Here is a 21503-nt window from a genome sequence, read left to right as displayed (position 1 = left end):
AGTCCCACAAGGCTCAATTCTTGCACCACTCCTGTTCAACCTGTATTTGCTCCCACTAGGCCAAACTATGAAAATGAATCAAATTGCAAATTGCATACCATAGCTATGCAGATGATACCCAGATCTAGCCCTATCGCCAAATGACTACAGCCCCATAGACTCTCTGTGCCAGTGCATTGATGAAATTAACAGTTGGATGTGCCAAAACCTCCTACAGTTAAACAATGACAAGACAGAGGTCATTGTATTTGGCAACAAAGGCAAAATTCCAAAGGTGAATACATACCTTGACTCCAAGGACCTAAATACAAAAAATCGAGTAAGAAATCTTGGTGTCATTTTGGAGTCTGTCCTTAGTTTCAGTAGCCACATCAAAGCAATAACTAAATCAGCCTACTATCATCTAAAAAATATAGCCAGAATTAGATGTTTTGTATCCAGTCAAGACTTGGAGAAACTTGTTCATGCATTCATCAGCAGTAGGGGGGACTACTGCAATGGACTCCTAACTGGCCTTCCCAAAAAGACCATTAGACACCTGCAGCTCTTTCAGAATGCTGCTGCCAGCTTCTCACCCGAACCAAAAAATCTGAGCATATTACTCCAGTCCTCAGGTCTTTACGCTGGCTTCCAGTTGCATTTAGAATTGATTTTAAAGTACTATTACTCGTTTTTAAATAACTCAATAGCCTAGGACCTAAATTCCATTCCTGGGGTTCATCATTTAATCCGAGGGAATACGCATGGACCCGGCTAAGGTAAAAGCTGTCTCTGAATGGCCAACCACAGATTCTCACAAGGCATTGCAGAGGTTTCTGGGGTTCGCCAATTTTTATCTGAGATTTATCCATAACTATAGTCAACTCGACTTTAGTTGGTCTCTGCGGGCTGAAGCCACGTTTTCTAAACTCAAGAAGCGGTTTTCCACTATACCTATTTTAATTACCCCCGACTCTGCTTGTCAGTTCGTTGTGGAGTGGATACCATCCTTCCTGCTCCTCGAGTGGTGGGCATGGTATCCTGGGATGTGGTTCAATAAAACTGAACTCTCTCTCTCTGCCTTTGGGGCTCTCGTCCTCCCCCACTCCCCAACCATGACATATATATATATATATATATATATATATATATATATATATATATATATATATATAGGGACAAACCACAAAATGGTGACAGGGTGTTGGGCGTCCAAGGCTCATCGATGTGCAAGGGCAACAAAGGCTATCCTATCTGATCCGAACCGATAGAAGGTCTACTGTGGCACAAGTCACAGAAAATTTTAATGATGGTTATGGGAGGAATGTGTCACAATGCACAGTGCATCGCTCCCTGCTGTGTATGGGGCTGCGAAGCCACAGATCCGTCAGAGTGCCCATGATGACCCCTATCCACCATCGAAAGTGCCTTCAATGGGCACACGAGCTTCAAAAATGGACCTTGGAGCAGTGGAAGAAGTTTGCATGGTCAGATGAGTCCCGTTTTCTTTTACAACACATGGCCGGCCATGTACGTGTGCGCCATTTACCTGGGGAAGTGATTGCACCAGGATGCACTGTGGGAAGACGACAAACTGGTGGAGGGTGTGTGATGCCTTGGGCAATGTTCTGCTGGGAAACCCTTGGACCAGCCATTCATGTGGATGTCAATATGACACATGCAACTTACCTAAACATCGTTGCAGTCCAGGTACACCCCTTCATGGCAACGGTATTTCCTGATGGCAGTAGGCTCTTTCAGCAGGATAATGCGCTCCTGCCACACTACACACATTGTTTGTGAATGGTTTGAGGAACATGATGAAGGTGTTGCCCTGGCCTCCAAATTCCCCAGATCTCAGTCCGATTGAGCATCTGGGGGATGTGCTGGACCAACAAGTCCGATCCACGGTGGCTCCACCTCGCAACTTACAGGACTTGAAGGATCTGCTGCTAATGTCTTGGTGCCAGATACCACAGGACACCTTCAGGGGTCTTGTAGAGTCCATGCCTCAGCGGGTCGGCGTTGTTCATATTAGGCAGGTGGTCATAATGTTTTGGCTCATCAGTGTATATATGCTGCTAATGGTGCGTTCAAGTCATGTCAGAATGATTGTATTTACGAGTTGAGAGCACAAGAATGCCGCCACTAAGTCGTAATTACGAGTGGGCAACTCAGGATTTTCTTTGAGCCCCGACTTTCCGAGTTGGGGGTGTGTCAATTTAAGAATCATGGCGGAAGCAAGTTGTTTTTGTTAATAATTCGGTTTTGCTTGTGGATTTTGACCGTGCAATTCAAGGAGTTCAGTCTGTATGCATTTTTGTTCTGTTGATGAAGAATATCAATAAAGCATGCCATAAAAATAAGATTCATTTTAGCTGGTTTATACAGCGACAGGCTTGTGCAATAAAACTACATGTCCCATCATTATATGTAGCGCACAAGAATAATAAACTAGTTCGATAAAGCATTAATTACACACCTAATGTGAGGCTTTCACTTCATTTTGTTGCATTTGTGCTGAAAAAGATAAATAAATATGAAATTGCATAACGGATCCATTCTTTCCGACTAAACTCACTTGAACGCACAAGATCTCCAACATCGTAAATACGAACTTCCCAGGAGGACTTCAAGTGCACCATAACTTATGATGGTTTTAGCCACTGAATTAGACCGCCCTCATCTCCGCAGAACCCGCTCTGTCAGCCAACCAGATGTCAGCAAACCCGAACAGGTGAGAGGAAAAGTGCGTTTTCTGATTGGCTAAAAATAAATGCGTTTACAGAGGGTTGCCACAAGTGTGATTTGTCTGTACACCTGTTTCAGTGATATTTTTCATCTAGGGACAGTTTATGCGTGGCAAGGTAATACAAAAACTCGCTTACAGCACCTTTAATATCAACAGTCAGAAACGTGTTTACATAACAGTTTAGTATAATTAGTTTGAATTGCACTTTATTTTTATGTGAATGTTGGTTCGAATGTTCATGATAAAGCAACATAAGTTAATTGCGACGGGTGACAGACATTCTTGACAGATGATACAGCTACAAGGTTATGCTACTATTATATGTATATCAGATATTTCAACACCGTGCGTTGTGGCGTTATTGTTGTGAACATTCTCCAACTAGATACATGTTCTGCTTTGTGTCCCCCCAGAACAGGCAGAAATAGAAAGGTTAATCAAATATTTCCTGTCCCGCCTCCATCTGCTTATGGGCGTTCCAGTATTCTAACGGGAAAAAACGTATCCGGTTCAGACATCGACTCATGCAGAAAGCCTTGAGCTGTTAAAAGCGGGCTCAGGATGTTTCAGTACTCGATTCTGACGAGGCCAGATTCTCTGTTGTGATGTCTAAAGGTAACAGAAAACTGCACAATTTCTCTCATGTGCCTATATTCAGGAGATTTCTATCATTTCTTGCTCGTTTTTAAAGTCATATATTATCAATGCTTTCTTACCATTTCAGATTTTAAATTAAATCATAATTATGTGCATTAGTTTTACATCTGTCTCATTATAAGGATAGATAACTGCAAGTTCACAGGCGTTAATGAGACACCATGGACCGCGACACAGAGCGTAAGTACCATTATTATGGTGAAAGAAGAAAAAGACTTATGCAAAATAGCTTGTTACTTTGATCAAAATGAAACTGCAGTACAGTTGTCCTGACTAGCCCTAATAGTTCGCCCATAAGCAAAATGTTGTCATTATTTACTCACTCTCATGTTGCGCCAAACATGCTGTTATTCTTTGTCGAACACAAAAGGAGAAGTTTTGAAGAATCTGCACACAGCTCTTTTCCATACAATGACAATTCATAATGACCACCTCTGTAAACATCATAAAAGTATTCCAAATAATTTGTGCGCTATATCCCAAGTCTAACAAAGGAATTACAATGCTACTGTACATGTCTGGTCCTGAAACATTTTCGATAGCAGCATTTTTATAACCAGAACTGTCAAAACAAAAGGACTAGCGAGTACTATTTGAGTCTATCTTAAACAGAACAAATAAGATTTAGAAAAAATGAAAATAAACAATGAGGTGTCATTACCGGGTCCTTTAAATCCTTTTAACAACTTTACTCAATAGACATCAAATGTTTACCTGACGTGACTTATCCTGACGTGCATCATTATCTTGTTGACACAGAGCACACGAAAGCATATCGTTGTAGTTAGATGCTTACAGTTATTTCCTTAGGAATATTTGATCCCTCCCATCAATGAAGCTGTTAACACAGCAAGCGTGTGACTTGTGCAGCTTTACTCATTATAATAGAAGCAATCTGTAAGGTCACATTTAGAGGCCGTAAAGAAATAGTCTGACTTAACTAGCCAGCTAGACTCTACCTATCAAATTTACAGATTGTTGGCCAAATTTTGCTCACTTACCAGAGATAAAATGTGTGTTACATATCCTTAACTTGTTAGTTAGTATCTAGCCATCTCGTTTCACTGCTGCAGTCTGTGCATCCATTTGTGTTTCATTTTTCTGAAATCGAAACACTTTAATTTTCATTCGTTCCAGCCACTGAACAATATGGGCCAAATTTTAATGTTGACATTTTCATGACAATCATGTTAACGTTACCACTACTGCTCAAATCTCTTGTCGCGATCAGTCAATTGACATGTCAGACCAATACCGTTTGCCGTCACTGGTGCCTATTAGATTCAAGAGCTTCGTATTTTCAGTGAATAATGACTATTTTAATTCTGTTCATCCCATTAAGCTTTTGCATGGCTTCAGAAGACCTGAAATATAGTCATATGGACTACTTCTATGGTGTTTTTTGTTTGTTTGTTTGTTTGTTTTTTATTTTCTCCCCTTTTCTCCCCAATTTGGAATGCCCAATCCTCGTGATGGCGTAGTGACTTGCCTCAATCCAGATGGCGGAGGGCGAATCTCAGTTGCCTCCGCGTCTGAGACCGTCAGTCAGCGCATCTTATCACGTGGCTTGTTAAGCGCATTACCGCGGAGACATAGCTTCACGCTATTTTCCGCGGCATCCATGCACAACTCGCCACGCACCCCACCGAGAGCAAACCACATTATAGCGACCACGAGGAGGTTACCCCATGTGAGTCTACCCTCCCTAGCAACCGGGCCAATTTGGTTGCTTAGGAGACCTGGCTGGAGTTAAGCAGCACGCCCTGGATTCAAACTCGCGTCTTTACTCGTTGAGCTACCCAGGCACTGCTTCTATGGCGTTTTTTGTTCTTTTGGGGCTTGACAGACATGGTCACTATGAACTGTTGTTTTATGTACAAAACCTGTTGAAGATTCTTCAAAAATTCTTGGTAACACTTTCTATGAAGCCCATATTTATAATGCATTGTAAAGGTATTATTGTGCATTAGTAATGTCTCTTAATACACCTTATATGTTGTAACTTCTCATAATTAATTGTAACCACAATTATAATACATTATAATACTTACCTATTCATAGTTATACCTTAGAGTATAATGCATTATAACACAAGCAACATCCAATTTTATCTGCAGAAGTTATAATGTATTATAAATATTTGTAATATATATATAATAGGTATGCTTTTTTGTTATTAACAGTTTTTATTGATTCCATGCAGCAAATCAAATAGACAGAAAATGCAGAATCAAACCACATGAAATCACAACTTTTCCCCCCGAACATTAACCCCCCCACCCAACACAAACGAGCACCCCAGTGGTCAAAAGCCAACTGACAAAGACACACATATAGACAATAAAACAGCAGAAAATGTTTAGAAACATTTAAAAAAAAAACTTAAAAAAACCACTAGTCTCTCTCCACTGCCCCTCCCCGAGAGCCTTGCAAAAAGGCTAAATAGCTGCCCCACTTCCTGATGTACAAATCCAGGTTGCCTAGCCTTATACATGCCATCTCCTCAAATGCTGCTACCCTGCCGATCTCGGTAGACCACTCATGAAATGAGGGTGCATCAGTTGACTTCCATCCCCTGAGAATTACCTGTCTGCCAATCATCACCCTGGTTAGGACCCAGCTTTTTATATATTTATCATCTATATTCAGGACTGCCCCATCACCCAAAATACACAGTCTGGGGCAAAACGAAAATTGAGCACCCACTACATCACACATAAAGCTCTGAACCCTCAACCAAAACTCCTGGATCCCAACACATCCCCAAAAAACATGGGTTGTGTCGCCGTCTTCTGATTGGCATCGCCAGCAGGTGGGAGTGTCTTTAAGACCAAGCCTATACAATCTAGAGGGGGTCCAATAAAATCGATGCAAAATCTTAAATTGCATCAGACACACCCTTGCATCTCTAGGATCCTAGCCCACACCCCCTCCCCCAATGTCAAGTTTAGATCTTTCTCCCTTAATCTTTTGAGAGAATTCAAAGTTCCGTACCCCAGACTTTGAATTAGCAGGGAGTAATACACTGATGCCTCATGACCCTTCCCAAAAGCAGCAGTCACCACTTCCAGAGTATCCGCCACTTTAGGGGGGTGTGTGCCACTCCCAAAAACAGTGCAGAGTAGGTGGCGAAGCTGTAAATACTTATAAAACTGAGATCTGGGAATGCCAAAATGTTGAACCAAATTTTCAAAAGGTCTCAATACTCCACCCTCATATAGGTCACAGAGTGCATTAACCCCCCTCACAATCCAATCTGACCAACAGAAAGGGGACTTATTAATACATAGTTTAGGGTTCAGCCATGTGCTCAAGGCTACGTTTAAATAAATAGCCGAATTAAACACTCTGGTCACTTTTGTCCATATCGAGTGCAAATGCAAAATAACGGGGTGCAACTTAACCTCTCCGGCTAGTTTGATCGAAAGGCTTTGCAGTGGCAAGATAGGGGCAAGAACATCCTTTTCAATACAAAACCAGGGAGGTGCTCTCTCAGGTGGAAGCGACCAATGAGCCAAATGTCTAAGACCAAATGCATAATAATAAAACAAAATCTTGGGTAGGCCTAACCCAACATTGTCAGTCGGCCTATGTAACTTATTGAAATTTAACCTGGGACGCTTACCATTCCAAATAAAGAACTTTGCTATGCTATCAAATTGCTTGAAATAAGAGAGGGGGACATCTACAGGGAGAGACTGTAGCAGGTAGTTGAATTTTGGAATACAATTCATTTTAATAACATTAACCATCCCAATCATCGATAAATGTATTGAAGCCCACCTGTCCACATAATTCAAAAACCTCTTTATTAAGGGATCAAAATTAACTCTGACTAAATCAGACAAATTTGCTGGGAATAAAATTCACAAATGCTTAATTCCCTGTTTGGGCCACTGGAAGGCGCCCGGCTGAAAAGCCATTACTGGACAGTACGCTGTCAAAGCCAAAGCTTCGAATTTAGACCAATTGACTTTGTATCCTGAGAACTTGGAAAAGGAATTAGTAATTCTGTGGAGGCAAGGCATAGATCTAGTAGGGTCGGAGACGAATAATAAAATATAATCTGCGTAAAGCAAAAGCTTATGCGCCACACCTCCCGCAATCACCCCTGGAAAATCATCCTCCTTTCTTATTGTGGCTGCTAATGGTTCCAGGGCAAGACAGAACAATAATGGGGAAAGAGGGCAACCCTGCCGGGTGCCCCTATCCAGAGTAAAAAATTCTGAAATTAATCTGTTTGTTGTACCGCTGCTACAGAGCCAGTTCTGTAGCATAAGATTTGAAAAACTCAGCGGCAAAGCCGTCAGTACCTGGATGGGAGACCTCCTGGGTAAAACTAAGGTTGCTGCTGGAAGGGGTATTAGGGAGGACAGCATGGGGTGCTCACCCTGTGGTCTGTGTGGGTCCTAATGCCCTAGTATAGTGATGGGGACACAAAAAAGGCACCGGCCTTTGGATGAGATGTTAAACTGAGGTTCTGACTCTCTGTGGTCATTACAAAGACACTTCTTGAAAAGAGTTGGGGTGTCCTGGCCAAATTCCCCCAATTAGCCCTTATCAATCATGGCCTCCTAATAATTTCCATACAGTTGAAGTCAGAAGTTTACATACACCTTATCCAAATACATTTAAACTACATTTTCACAATTTCCTGACATTTAATGTCTTAGTTCAGTTAGGATAACTACTTTATTTTAAGAATGTGAAATGTCAGAATAATAGTAGAGAGAATTATTTATTTCAGCTTTTATTTCTTTCATCACATTCCCAGTGGGTCAGGAGTTTACATACACTTTGTTAGTATTTGGTAGCATTGCCTTTAAATTGTTTAACTTGGGTCAAACATTTTGGGTAGCCTTCCACAAGCTTCTCACAATAAGTTGCTGGAATTTTGGCCCATTCCTCCAGACAGAACTGGTGTAACTGAGTCAGGTTTGTAGGCCTCCTTGCTCGTACATACTTTTTCAGTTCTGCCCACAAATTTTCTATCGGTTTGAGGTCAGGGCTTTATGATGGACACTCCAATACCTTGACTTTGTTGTCCTAAAGCCATTTTGCCACAACTTTGGAGGTACGCTTGGGGTCATTGTCCATTTGGAAGACCCATTTGTGACCGAGCTTTAACTTCATGGTTGATGTCTTGATATGTTGCTTCAATATATCCACATAATTTTCCTATGATGCATCTATTTTGTGAAGTGCACCAGTCCCTCCTGGAGCAAAGCACCCCCACAACATATGCTGCCATCCCCCATGCTTCACGGTTGGGATGGTGTTCTTTGGCTTGCAAGCCTCACCCTTATTCCTCCAAACATAATAATGATCATTATGGTGAAAAAGTTACATTTTTGTTTCATCAGACCAGAAGAAATTTCTCCATAAAGTACGATCTTTGTCCCCATGTGCACTTGCAAACTGTAGTCTGGCTTTTTTTATGGCAGTTTTGGAGCATTGGTTTCTTCCTTGCTGAGCAGCCTTTCAGGTTATGTCGATATAGGACACGTTATACTGTGGATATAGATACTTGTCTACCTGTTTCCTCCAGCATCTTCACAAAGTCCTTTGCTGTTGTTCTGGGATTGATTTGCACTTTTTGCACCAAAGTACGCTCATCTCTAGGAGACAGAATGTGTCTCCTTCCTGAGCGGTATGATGGCTGTGTGGTCCCATGGTGTTTATACTTGCGTACTATTGTTTGTACAGATGAACGTGGTACCTTCAGGCATTTGAAAATTGCTCCCAAGGATTAACCAGACTTGTGGAGGTCCACTTGAATGTGAGTGAATGTAAACTTTTGACCCACTGGAATTGTGGCATAGCTAATTAAAAGTGAAACAGTCTGTCTGTAAACAATTGTTGGAAACATTACTTGTGTCATGCACAAAGTAGATGTCCTAAACGACTTTGCTAATATGAAATCTGTGGAGTGGTTAAAAATGAGTTTTAATGACTTTAAGTGTATGTAAACTTCTGACTTCAACTGTACATGAATTGGCTCTATCACTCCACTCTCTCTCCTCTCCACCAGTAGCTGGTGTGTGGTGAGTGTACTGGCGTACTATGGTTGTCGTTGCATCATCCAGGTGGGTGCTGCACTCTGGTGGTGGTTGAGGAGAGTCCCCTGTTCACTGTGTAAAGCGCTTTGAGTGTAGTGTCAGAAAAGCACTATATAAATGTAACGTTCATTCATTCATTCATTACCAAATTCTCCTTTTGTGTTCCACTGTGAAAATACAGTATGCTGGTTTGTAACAACATGAGGGTAAGAAAATAATGACAGATCTTTTTTGGTGAACTTTTCCTAGTAATGTAATGTGTTGGTTACCAGATTACTCAACAAATTGGTTAAAATTTAGCTGGTAATTGATATTTGAGACAGTACAAGCTAAATCTCTCAAATGTGCTGTTTTTACCTTTGATTTTGTGACTGATTATAGTTGTGTCTTTACCAGGTGCTCAGTTTGTAGACGCCCACTGGGCAGAGCTTGTTCAGAGGGTTGAAAAGGTGATGGCGATAGCAGAAGGGCTGCAGTCAAGTAATATGCTACACTGGGAGTCATATTGTAATATCAAAGCAGCAGATACCAACCAGAAGAAAATGAGAGAGCTTTATGGAACATTGCACTCTGGTGGAAACACAGTTAAATCTGCGTTTTACTCTGGACTGGAAAAGCATGAGTCACCCTTGCTTGTAGACCTGGGTAAGAGCACACAGTCTTGTAGATGCTGGCTACAAGAAGTGAAGTTTCATGTGTGGCAATGTTGTAATGTAGCCTTTTGTCACTAGAGGGCAGAGTTATGTTCATCTGCTCAAACGTAAACAACACAATAAAAATGTTTTTTAAATTTACAGTAAAAAACTGCCAGCTGTGGTTGCCTGAAAATTAACTTTAGAAAATACAGTGACCATGTTTCAGGCATTATAGGATGTAATTTTGGTGCCTGTATACATTGTAAGGTAACAGTTAACCCATTTAAATTGTTTTACTGTAACATTTTTACATTCTTGTTCCATTAAAATCAAGAACATTTTTCACATGTATTCAGTATATTCTGTGCATCTGTAAATGAACATGCTTGATGTAGGATCTATAGACCTTGATGTTAAATATGTACTGTTAAACCGTTTACAGGTAGCAGACCACAAACTGCAGAAGGTCAGTTAGAAATTTTAGGTGAGTGTTTAATAAAAATTTGAAATTAATTTGTTCATATTTTCATCTTAGTCTCTGAAGCTAATGGACATCCTACTTGATTAAACAAAAATTAGCCAAAGAAATGAAATAAAACATAAAAAACAAACATCATGATGCTTTAGCAACTACATTCTAAATTATGCAACACAAATATAGCTTTCTCACTAATGATCTCAACTGTGAATTTTCCACAGATAAATATAAGAAGTGGATCCAGAAAGAATATGAATTTGTGACAGAGTATAACTCTCTGCCTGGTGAACACGTGCTCCTGTCTGAGCGCTACACACAGCCTCTGATCATCATGAGACACAGAGAAAAGAGAGAGCGAGAAGAAGAGATGTGCTCCATGGGAGACAGTTTCCAGCAGCTCCTCAGCTCAAGGAGTAATGCAGACAAGGACACCTCTGTCTTGGATGCACTTTTCACTGCAGGTAATAAGGGAATCAGTCCCAGTGCTGTCATTCTCCAAGGAAACTCTGGGAATGGAAAATCCTTCACTGCACAAAAGATCATGTTAGATTGGGCATCTGGAAATCTCAGCAGAGAGGAATTTGAGTACATCTTTCACTTGAAATGCAAAGAACTGAATCGCATGTCTGGAGAGCAGAGTTTGCTAGAGCTTTTGAGGTACAACTCTAATTTAACATCAGTTCAGATCTCACAGATGCTGCACAAGTCACAAGAAAGAGGGCTTTTCATCATTGATGGATTTGATGAGCTCAGATTTCCAAATGGTGACATGCCTAACACATCAATACCCAACCATTTGTCTGAAAAAGCTCTACCTGAGGCTTCTCTGAGGGCTTTGTTGAGTGGTCACATTTTGTCTGAGTCCTGCCTGCTCGTCACCACCAGATCTACTGCTACAGATGTGCTGAGCAAGCTGCTCAAGAAACCTCAGTGTTTCACTGAGATAATCGGGTTCTCTGAGAAGGAGGTGGAGGAGTACTTCCAGAAGTTTTTTCAGGATGAGGAACTCTTCAGTAAAGCTTATGAGTGTGTGAAAGCCAATGAAACCCTCTTTACTGCCTGCTCCATCCCTGTCATTTGCTGGATCATCTGCACAGTTATCAGAGAGAGGTTCAATGATGGTGTAGATGTAACAAGCGGATTAGAAACAACCACCTCCATATATGTTGACTTTGTGTCCACTCTTCTGGAGCATCACTGCCAGGGTTTGAATCAGTCTGTCCTGACCCTGCTGGGGAATTTGGGTCAACTAGCAGAGAGAGGGATGCTGGAAAAGCAAGTCCTGTTTGATGAGAAAACGGTGAAAGAAACCGTTCCAGACCCTGCTGGTAGTCCATTTCTGGGAAAGTTCCTCTTTAAGAAACGAACCCGCCAGGAGACAATGTTCAGTTTTATGCATCTCAGTTTTCAGGAGTTTTTCACTGCTCTTTACTACATCTCAATGGATGAAAAAGAGTTTCTGAGTAAACTAATAGAGCGGTTTCACTCTCACTGGCAAAGCTACGGTGCCGAATACATGGATGAGAATTGTCCATTAAAGTATGGATGTCCTGAAGGTCATTTCCTGCCTGTGATTCGGTTCCTCTGTGGTCTCTCCAATAAGGAAGTGAGCAGCTTTCTCAAGGAGACACATAGTCTGTCAGTCCCTTCCTCTGTAATTGCACAGCTGGAAGAATGGATCATTCATGTCAGCACAGATCAAGTCTACAATTTCTTGCCCTTCATTCTTCACTGTCTCTATGAGCTCCACGAAAAGGACTTTGTGCGGAAAGCCATTGAAGCTTGGAGGGAGATAGACATGTCCTGGGATCCACTAAGCAGGACAGACTGCTGGGCACTGTTATACTGTCTGGAGTGCTGTCCTAACTTCAGAAGCCTGAAGCTTAACTTTGCAGCCAAGGAGCTGAAAATGCTTCAGTCTGTGCTACGCAGGACGCCCAAACTAGAGTAAGTGTGGAAATCTAGGAATTCACCAATATAGAAATTTTGCCAGATATTAAGTAGAGCATAATGTACAGTTAGCAGGTTGTTATTGCAAAATAAACCACATCAGGGTGATCAGGACTCCGACATGAAGCGGATTATTCAGAAACATCAGACCACTAGATGGCATGGTTGACTGATCAGAATTGAGTATTCTGCTAGTCAGATCCTGCCAGAAGGCGATGACAGCAGGGGAGAGGAGCTTACCCCTATGGCAGAACGGGACCTAAACTTGTGGTGGTGGGGGGTGAAAATAACGGAGGAATAATGAGCAATGAAAGACGTCGGTGCAGAACTTAGAAAGCAGAGGCTGGATTGTGATTGGATGAGATGCCTGAGTTGAATGACAGAACTACCGCTTACGCTTCCATTGATAACTTGATAACTGATATCATGGTTGATATTATAAATCTATACAGTTTTGCCATATTAAAACATAAAATACAGTTCTTGCTAAGTGAAATTGCTTGCTTCAAGTAAGTTCATACTTCACATGCTTCACAAGGCATCAACAATTTTTTATGTGCAATACTGAAATTAAAATTGAGTAAATTCAGGTAAATTGGGGTAAATTCAGGCTAAATTCAATCAACAGCATTTGTGGCATAATGTTGATAAACACAAAAATTGAATTCCACTTGTCCCTCCTTTTCTTAAAAAAAAAAAGCAAAATTTTGGGTGAGGCACTTACAATGGAAGTGAATGGGGCCAATCAGTAAATGGTAAAATACTCACTTTTTCAAATGTATAGCCATAAAATGTAAACAATATGTGTGTTGACATGATTTTAGTGTGATAAAATTGCTTACTATCATTTTCTGTGTAACGTTATAGCCAATTTTACAACTTTGTTGCCATAATGCCATAAACCTGGTTATCCTGCAAAACGATTTAAACAACTGTATAGCTCAAATAATACATGAGTTACAAGGCATAATGTAAGTGCTTTTATAAAGTTATAAGCTCCACATTTCTGCCTTTAAACATTTCACAAATTGGCCCCATTCACTTCCATTGTTGTAAGTACCCCACTTTAAACTAGAGTTTTGTTTTTAAAGTAAAGTAGGGATTTGTCAAAAATCATTTTTGTGGTAATTAACATTGACACAAAAGTTGTCGATTGAGCTTAACTTGTATTGAACCTGGAATATTCCTTTAATTGTGTCACTTTTTAACTTATTAAGATGACATGAGAGTTAAATTTTCGTACATTTTCCCCATCTTTAGAAACCTGCTGTCGAGAAAGAATATACTGTTTACAGTGCTAAATGTGTTAAATGAACCAACAAAATCAAGATCTGACACTGAATAAAAAAATAATACAGTATTAATATACAATAGTAATACTTCAGTCATGTGTGGAGCAGAGGAGGGAGAGAAAATGACTAAGACATTTTATTTATATTGACTTCAAATGATTGGTACATCTGATTGTTTCCGAGAAATAGATTTTGTTCAAACTGATCCTCATAGCGAGCCAGGCCCCAATAAGTTGCTTGACCAGTGTGTTTAGTGATTTTAGATTGTCTGATTTTTTTTAGGTTGACGGTGCAAAACTTTTCAGACACAGATGTTACTGATCTGATCTCAGCTCTTGGAGAAGGAAAGATACTGACAGAGTTGCGGTAAAGATCAGTGACAGATCAGAACTTTTATTTCTATATGTGTCATCATGATGTAACTGAAGTAATATAAATCTGTATGTGTGTGTGTGTACTTTTACAGGCTGAACGGCAGTTGTCTGTCAGATCAGTGTGTGCAGCAGGTTCTTCTTGCTTTACGCAAACAAAGGACTGTGGGTGGACTTCAGGTTGCATTGAAGAACATCTCCGCTGACATTGCACTCATTATCACTGACTTTCTGCAAAGCACAGAGAAATGGGAGGAGATCAGGTATCAGTAATCTCAAGAACACTGAGAAAGCATCTTATTAAACACCTTTAAATGCAAATACATTTATTAAACTGATTGCTAAATAAGATAATCATTGATTGGTCCATCGCCAGAAGAATATCTAGAACCATTGTATTTGCATTTAAGGTTAGATATTCAAATAATGTAAATAAGGTGCCCTGGGTAGCTCAGCGAGTAAAGACGCTGACTACCACCCCTGGAGTCACGAATTCGAATCCAGGGTGTGCTGAGTGACTCCAGCCAGGTCTCCTAAGCAACCAAATTAGCCTGGTTGCTAGGGAGGGTAGAGTCACATGGAGTAACCTCCTCGTGGTCGCTATAATGTGGTTCTGGCTCTCAGTGGGGCGTGTGGTGAGTTGTGCGTGGATGCCGCGGAGAATATGCTATGTTTCTGCGATAACGCGCTCAACAAGCCATACAAGTGAAAAGATGCGCGGATTGACTGTCTCAGACGTGGAGGCAACTGAGATTCATCCTCCGCCACCCAGATTGAGGCGAGTCACTACGCCACCACGAGGACTTAGAGCGCATTGGGAATTGGGCATTCCAAATTGGGGAGAAAAGGGGAGAAAATAAATAATGTAAATAAGATAAAATATGTTATAAATACTTAAATAATCAAATACTATATATGTGTGTGTGTGTGTGTGTGTTTTTCTAAATATTAAATTTGCTTGCTGATTAATTGTATACATTACTTGATCTTGCGCTTTATAATAATAATTATTAATAAAGACTGTTGATTCTGTGCTCTGATTGGCAGTTTAATGACGAATGTGGCCTGCAGTGATGCAGAGAATCTCTGCTCGTCCCTGAGACTCTTTAACTTTGACGGAAAGCTTGTGTAAGGATCTTTTCCACATATCAGCCTGCATGCTATTCTTTTTTGATCTTTAAAATATTAGAATTGTTGTGCTATTTATTACAAACTGCTAAATAGTTACACACAACTTTTCTCCATTTAGTGTTGTGCAACCTCTCATGTACATCAGATACCTCCTAAGTGCAAATGTACTGGACAGATAAACTTAATTTTGATTCATATTCTTAAGATATGCAAAAGTAAGTGTATTTTTTGTTGACCCTTGACCCTTAGGTTGAATGTGGTGAGGTGGTGTTCAAGCCCACAGAATGAACCCTCACTCTCAGAAATCATTCTGAAATTTCCATGCCTAGAAGTGCACAGTTTTAATCTGAAGACTTTCTTACTGGCATTCCACAATGTAAACTGTTCAACAGAACAGTATGTTTTCAAAACTAATATCAACTTCTCATCACATACTTTACATATTGTATGTAGGTAACACTTGAAGTTAATAACCTCTCTTGTTCTTTATATCCTCTCTCTCTTTGTCACTCTCACTCTTTCTTTCCATCTATAGAAGTGCAGATTTTGATAAACAGGTAGATGCTCTGCTGTCTCATCTACCCTCTGTGTCTGGTTTGAGTGGGATTCATTTTTCTGTTCCCCTCCTGACTGAGAGATGGGCTTCCAAAATCCTCTTCCTTATCCAGTCCTGCCCTAGTCTGGCAGGGCTCAGGTGAGGGTTATGTGCTCTATGTGTATGTATTCGTCACTTTTTTCTGTGTGTGTGCAAGAGAGGAGGAAGAGAAAGACACAGTACTTACAGTATTGCACACATTGGTTGGGTTAAAGAAATACTGAGGGTTACTTAAGTTAAGCTCAGTCGACAGCATTTGTAGCATAAATGTTGATTACCACTAAAAATAATTTCGACTCGTCCCTCCTTTTCTTTTAAAAAGCAGAAATTAAGGTTACAGTGAGGCACTTACAACGGAAGTGAATGGGGCCAATTCTTGGAGGGTTTAAAAGGCAGAAATGTGAAGCTTATAATTTTATAAAAGCACTTACATTAATTTTTCTGTTAAAACTTGTGTATTATTTGAGCTGTAAAGTTGTTTAAATCATCATTTTTACAGTCGTTTAAGGGTTTATGATGTTATGTCGCCATGGCAACAAAGTTGCAAAATTGGATATACTGTAACTTTGAACAGAAAATGTTTGTAAGGGATTTTATTACATTAAAATCATGTTAACACACATATTGTTTCCGTGTTGTGGCTATACCTTCTGAATCAGTATTTTAACATTAACAAATTGGCTCCATTCACGTCCATTTTAAGTGCCTCACTGTAACCCAGTTTTTTGCTTTTTTTAAAGAAAGTCGGAACGAATCAAAATAAATTTTTGTGGTAATCAACATTATGCCACAAATGTTGTCGATTGAGCTTAACTTGTATTGAACCCGGAATATTCCTTTAAAACGGCTTTGTTAATGATGATGTTGGTGGTCTGTTTAATTTGTTTATGAGATTTGTCTCTGCATAGTAAACTGAGGGAACTATTTTAGCATTTATTTGGCATAATTATCCTGAATATTTTTTAAATAATAATATTTCTATTATAAAATTATTTTTAATTATGTCTGACGTCTTTATTAAAAACAGTGTTTACTTTTTTGGGGGAAATCAACCTATGAATTGACTTGCCTATAGTTTTAAGCTGGGGAGAAAATATTTTAGCATTTTATGACATAATTATCCTAATTATTTTATGGATAATAACTTCATGGCATAATTATCCTGATTAATATTAAATAATATAAATAGTTATATTTATATTATAAACTCTTTTAAAATTTTGTCAGAAGTCTTTATTAATGACTAGTTGTCTTTGTATATTATGCTGGAAGAAAATATTTTAGCCTTCATGGCATCTGTGGAGTAACTAAGTTTCAAGAATTGTCTGTGCTGTAATAGTTTGAAATTTAATTACATTTTTAGAAGATTAATAGTGAAATGCTGTCAAATGTAGGATTAGTAAATTGAACTAAATTGATTATTTTCTCAGCTGATTTGTAACATTTAGCACAGAATCACTCACATGTAATCTTTATACTAACCTTCTGTTTGGCCTAATTGTAATCAAAACTCCTCTGTTATATAGTTGTAATGCTAGTTCAGGGAGCTCTGGTGATGCACAGGGGATCCATGGATTTTTAATGGAGGAGGGAATCAGATTACTGAAGGAATCTCCCAAACGTCCTGACTGTACTCTGAAGATTAGAGGGTTTGTAATTTTATGCTCACATATCTGTTTATTTGTATTATGTTCCGTTGCTTCGAAGTAATTACTGGCTAGCGTTGTGGGCATCTGTAATTGGATGTTAAAATGCATTAAGAATGTTTGGCTATATTTTCACATTACATTTAGAAGACAGGAGGCAGATAAATGAAGTATTAACACTGATAATGAATGAGCCAGCCACAGTTCATTGAAAGGTGAAGTGTATAATTTCTATACCAGTAGCGGAACTGCAAACAAGTTTCCCAAATGGCTGTTTATTTTAGTTGGATATCAAGCTGGGCTAGGAGAAAAAGTATTTTAACAGAAAAATGTACACAGTCTATCTTGAAGCACCTGTCATTATTTTGATCACATAGTCAAACAGTCAATGTGATGTACAGTAAATGATGTGTCTTTTAATCTTAAGTGTTTTCGTGCTGGATGGAATGTGGTGATGTGTTCTGCTTTTCTGTGAAGGGTCCGATGCTGTAAATCCACCGCTGACCGCTGCACTCATCAGACCGAAGAGTTCGAGAAACTCGACTGCAACCAGAGAGTGACCATTGAGTTCTGTGGGGAGACATGTACAGAAGAAATAAACTGAGTTCTGATAAGGAGTGAAAAAGTAACCATCTTAAATTTCAACTGCTCTGACAGTTTAAAATGAACATCAAGGGTGTTTGATCAGTCTGACTTTATATAATGATCACTCCTTTCAGAAATGAGCAATTATCCCACAGATGAGTTCAGATGTATGTCTTGACATCAAGACCTGTGGCCTGTTGTATCCATTTGAGTGAACATTTAGAGTGTGTTGAATCTATGCCATGTGATGTGATTCATAAGTTCTTGAATTTAAGCTCAAATTATAGTCAAGCCAGTTTTATGTATAACGCTTTTCACAATGCACATCGTTTCAAAGCAGCTTTACAGAAAATTGTGCTGTAATGTCTGTAAGGTCTTGAAGTTCTCATTGAGCAGTTTCATTGAAAAATGTCATTGAAAATCATGCCTTAAAATAAGAATATACAGTATATACCCCTTAAAAAACCACAAACATACAGCTGTACAATGCCGATAAAATATTTCCTGATTTGAGGGAAGAATGTCACTTGTGTGCAAAAAATGTGACCAAAACACTTTGTCTGTGTGGGCATGAACAGATCCACACGTGCTCAATTTACAAATCCACGCACCAGAAGAATGCACAAATATACTGGTTTCTTTGCTCACAATACCATCCACAAGTATTTCTCTATAATCTGAAATGTGTTATAGGTTTTTATTAATAATAAAACTACATTTTTATCCATGATGGCAAAGCCCCATTTTCAGCTGCCATTACTCCAGTCTACTAAGAAAATAAAGTGTCACATAATCCTTAAGAAATCATTTAATATGTTAATTTAGTAATAAAGTAACATTTATTTTGGTTAGAACGGTTCAAATGTTTGTGCTGCTTAATGAAGTGCAGAAATCGCACTATAGGGTCTTTTTCCAGCTGAGGTGTTTAATTTTTTTTTTTAAGTTACTTTACACTTGCAAGTCAAATTTCAGTTTTAAAAATAACCAAAAAGTAACACATTTCTTCTCAGATTAATCAATCTATTGTTCTTTTGAGAGATGAAGGCTATTCCATGCACTTCTGTTTTGAAAGAATAAAACAAACTTGATCTAACCTGGACAGAGAGAAAAGTGCACAACCCAGATGCACAAGAAGAAGACAAGAACATCAAAGTCTCTAATTTAAGAAACAGACTCCTCACAGGTCCTTAACTAGCAGCTTTAATTAAAAGTATATGCCGAACAGTTGCATTGCTGCAAGTAGATGATTCTTGGATGAACAGAAAGTTTGAAGAATACATGAAATAGTCAATTGTAAATTTATAAATGCCTTTATTGTAATTTTTCAATTATTTTCAAATCAACTTAATGCATCATAGGTGAAACTCGTGGATATGCATGTATGCTCCGCCCAGTGCAACCAAAAATCTCAGAAACAAAATATTTCGAACACCGGATATCGAATTTGCCCAAAATAAATGACAGTTCGGAATGGCATACTACCATATTCTGTATGTGGATCGAACCAGTCAGCACCTTTATTTTAAATTAAATCTATTTAATAAGGTCTCATTACTCTTTTCTTCCCTATTTGCCAGCACAGTCAAATATTTATAAAACATATTTAAAATCTGGCAACATCAAAGTCAGTCTTCATCCTGAAGGTTCTCTGTTGGTGCTATGAGATCAACAAGGTCACATTGGCTCTGGTGAGTTTTTATATATTTATTTATTTATTATTTCATGGTACTTTTCAGTGTCAGCCATGACATGTCAACTCCATCCAGATAATTTCCCTCATTTTAATTAGGAGCTGGCCTCTGCATTTAACACATTTATGACATGCAAAATACTGTATATTTATTTATTTTGTAGACATTGTTAGCTGTCAGCCACGTTCAGTATGAAACCGACATGTATTCTCAACTCATTCTTTATGTTAAAGGAATAGTTCACCCAAAAAGTAAAATTCTCTCATAATTTACTCACCATTATGCTATCTCAAACTCATATTACTTTTTTCCTCTGTGGAACACAAGTGAAGATATTTTGAAGGATGTATGAGTTGTTTTTATCAATAAGTCAATGGGGTCAAACACTTTCAACCTTGGTTTAATCCATGTGTTCTAAAGCAATATGATTGGTTTTCCATGAGAAATGGAAAAAAATGTGACTCCTTTTTCACTATAAACGCTTGATGCATGCGCAGAGCCTTGGACACGAGTTGAGACGCAATAAAGGTGAGTAAATGATGAGGGAATTATCATTTTTTGGTAAACTATTCCTTTAAAGTTGACTGCTAGATTTTTCAATAATTTTTAATAAATATTTGACATGACAGAACAAGTGTTTTTGTATTTATTTGTTGACATAATGAGTGTTAGTCAAGGCCAAATTTTTTTGTGTGAAAAAATGGAATAAGCATGTAAATCGTGCTGCCCGTCAGATAGCAACAATAAAACGCAACCACTGCTTTTGGCAGCATTACAATTAGTTTTTGTTACGACCCATGGTTCAAGGGACACAACTTAAAAAATTAAACTCAAAGATTTATTAACAAAAACATAAGTATTTAACAAAATAAAAGAGTGTCAGATGTCTTTGTTAGTAAAATCAGTAGTGTAAGAAAAGTGTATGGATAAAAAAGTAATGTGCTGTGGAGATGTTGTGAGTGCACAAAAGAAAACAACCAAGAAAAAAAGCACTCAAGGCATCAAAGAAAAAGCCATCATAGTGGAATGCAGAACACCAAAATAACTACAGTAAATCAGAGAAGCTTATGAAAGTGATCAGGCGAATTGTCCTTAGAGTTCCATATTAAATTGTCTTTCCCCCAAGATAGATGTCATTATGGATACCAAATGCACCAGAATGTTGCCCTTTACTCCACTCAGGCCTAAATAGGTTGTCAAGCATGTTTGTATTTACAGTTCAGTTTTATGATTTTACTGAAGTTGTGTAACTTCCAGAATAATATTTGTTGTATAAGAGTGGGATTTTTGCTTGCAATTATTGAATTTGTGCATGTAAATACTCTTGTTTTATTCTGGTTTTACTTTTATAATGTTTCTTTTAATGGAAAGTGAACAGATATGGGCGGATATTTCACCAGTATGTCAAACTTTGAGTTTTATGAAACAATCCCTTTTACAGTTATGGTGGAACATGATTTCATAAATGTGATAAAGGCTTTTAAAGTTTCAAAGTTTACACAGTCTCATTGATACTCTTACATGAAAATGTTCTCTGCTCTTCAGCATTGTACTAAGTGTGCATTTCAATCATTACTTTTCATCTTAACAATATTATGGTATGGCTATATACTTATGTGAATTTCTTTTTTATTTTTATTTTTATTTTTATTTATTTTTTTGATTCCCTTCAACAAATTAAA

At 38.6% G+C, this 21503-nt stretch overlaps 1 protein-coding gene across 5 annotated transcripts; it reads left to right on the top strand.

The window, feature by feature from the left end:
• Nucleotides 1-2769: 2769 nt before the first annotated feature.
• LOC127442666 (NACHT, LRR and PYD domains-containing protein 1 homolog) lies at nt 2770-20190 on the top strand. 5 transcript variants are annotated; one of them, XM_051700860.1, is made up of 13 exons: nt 2770-2846; nt 3145-3346; nt 3516-3568; nt 9844-10092; nt 10525-10566; nt 10782-12507; nt 14085-14168; nt 14269-14436; nt 15221-15301; nt 15554-15700; nt 15840-15998; nt 17426-17548; nt 18023-20190. In XM_051700860.1, the coding sequence occupies exons 3-13, from the start codon at nt 3550-3552 to the stop codon at nt 18147-18149; spliced, it is 2925 nt and encodes a 974-aa protein (XP_051556820.1). In that variant the 5' UTR covers nt 2770-2846; nt 3145-3346; nt 3516-3549; the 3' UTR covers nt 18150-20190. The 5 variants fall into 5 exon arrangements, with proteins under 5 accessions (XP_051556820.1, XP_051556818.1, XP_051556821.1 ...); XM_051700858.1 differs by having other exon boundaries at nt 3511-3568; XM_051700861.1 differs by having other exon boundaries at nt 3488-3568.
• Nucleotides 20191-21503: the final 1313 nt, after the last annotated feature.

The sequence above is a fragment of the Myxocyprinus asiaticus genome, chromosome 6 (assembly GCF_019703515.2).
Source record: "Myxocyprinus asiaticus isolate MX2 ecotype Aquarium Trade chromosome 6, UBuf_Myxa_2, whole genome shotgun sequence".
NCBI lineage: Eukaryota > Metazoa > Chordata > Actinopteri > Cypriniformes > Catostomidae > Myxocyprinus > Myxocyprinus asiaticus.
Note: the sequence above shows the minus strand (reverse complement) of the source record. Positions and strands in the feature narration are given on the sequence as shown.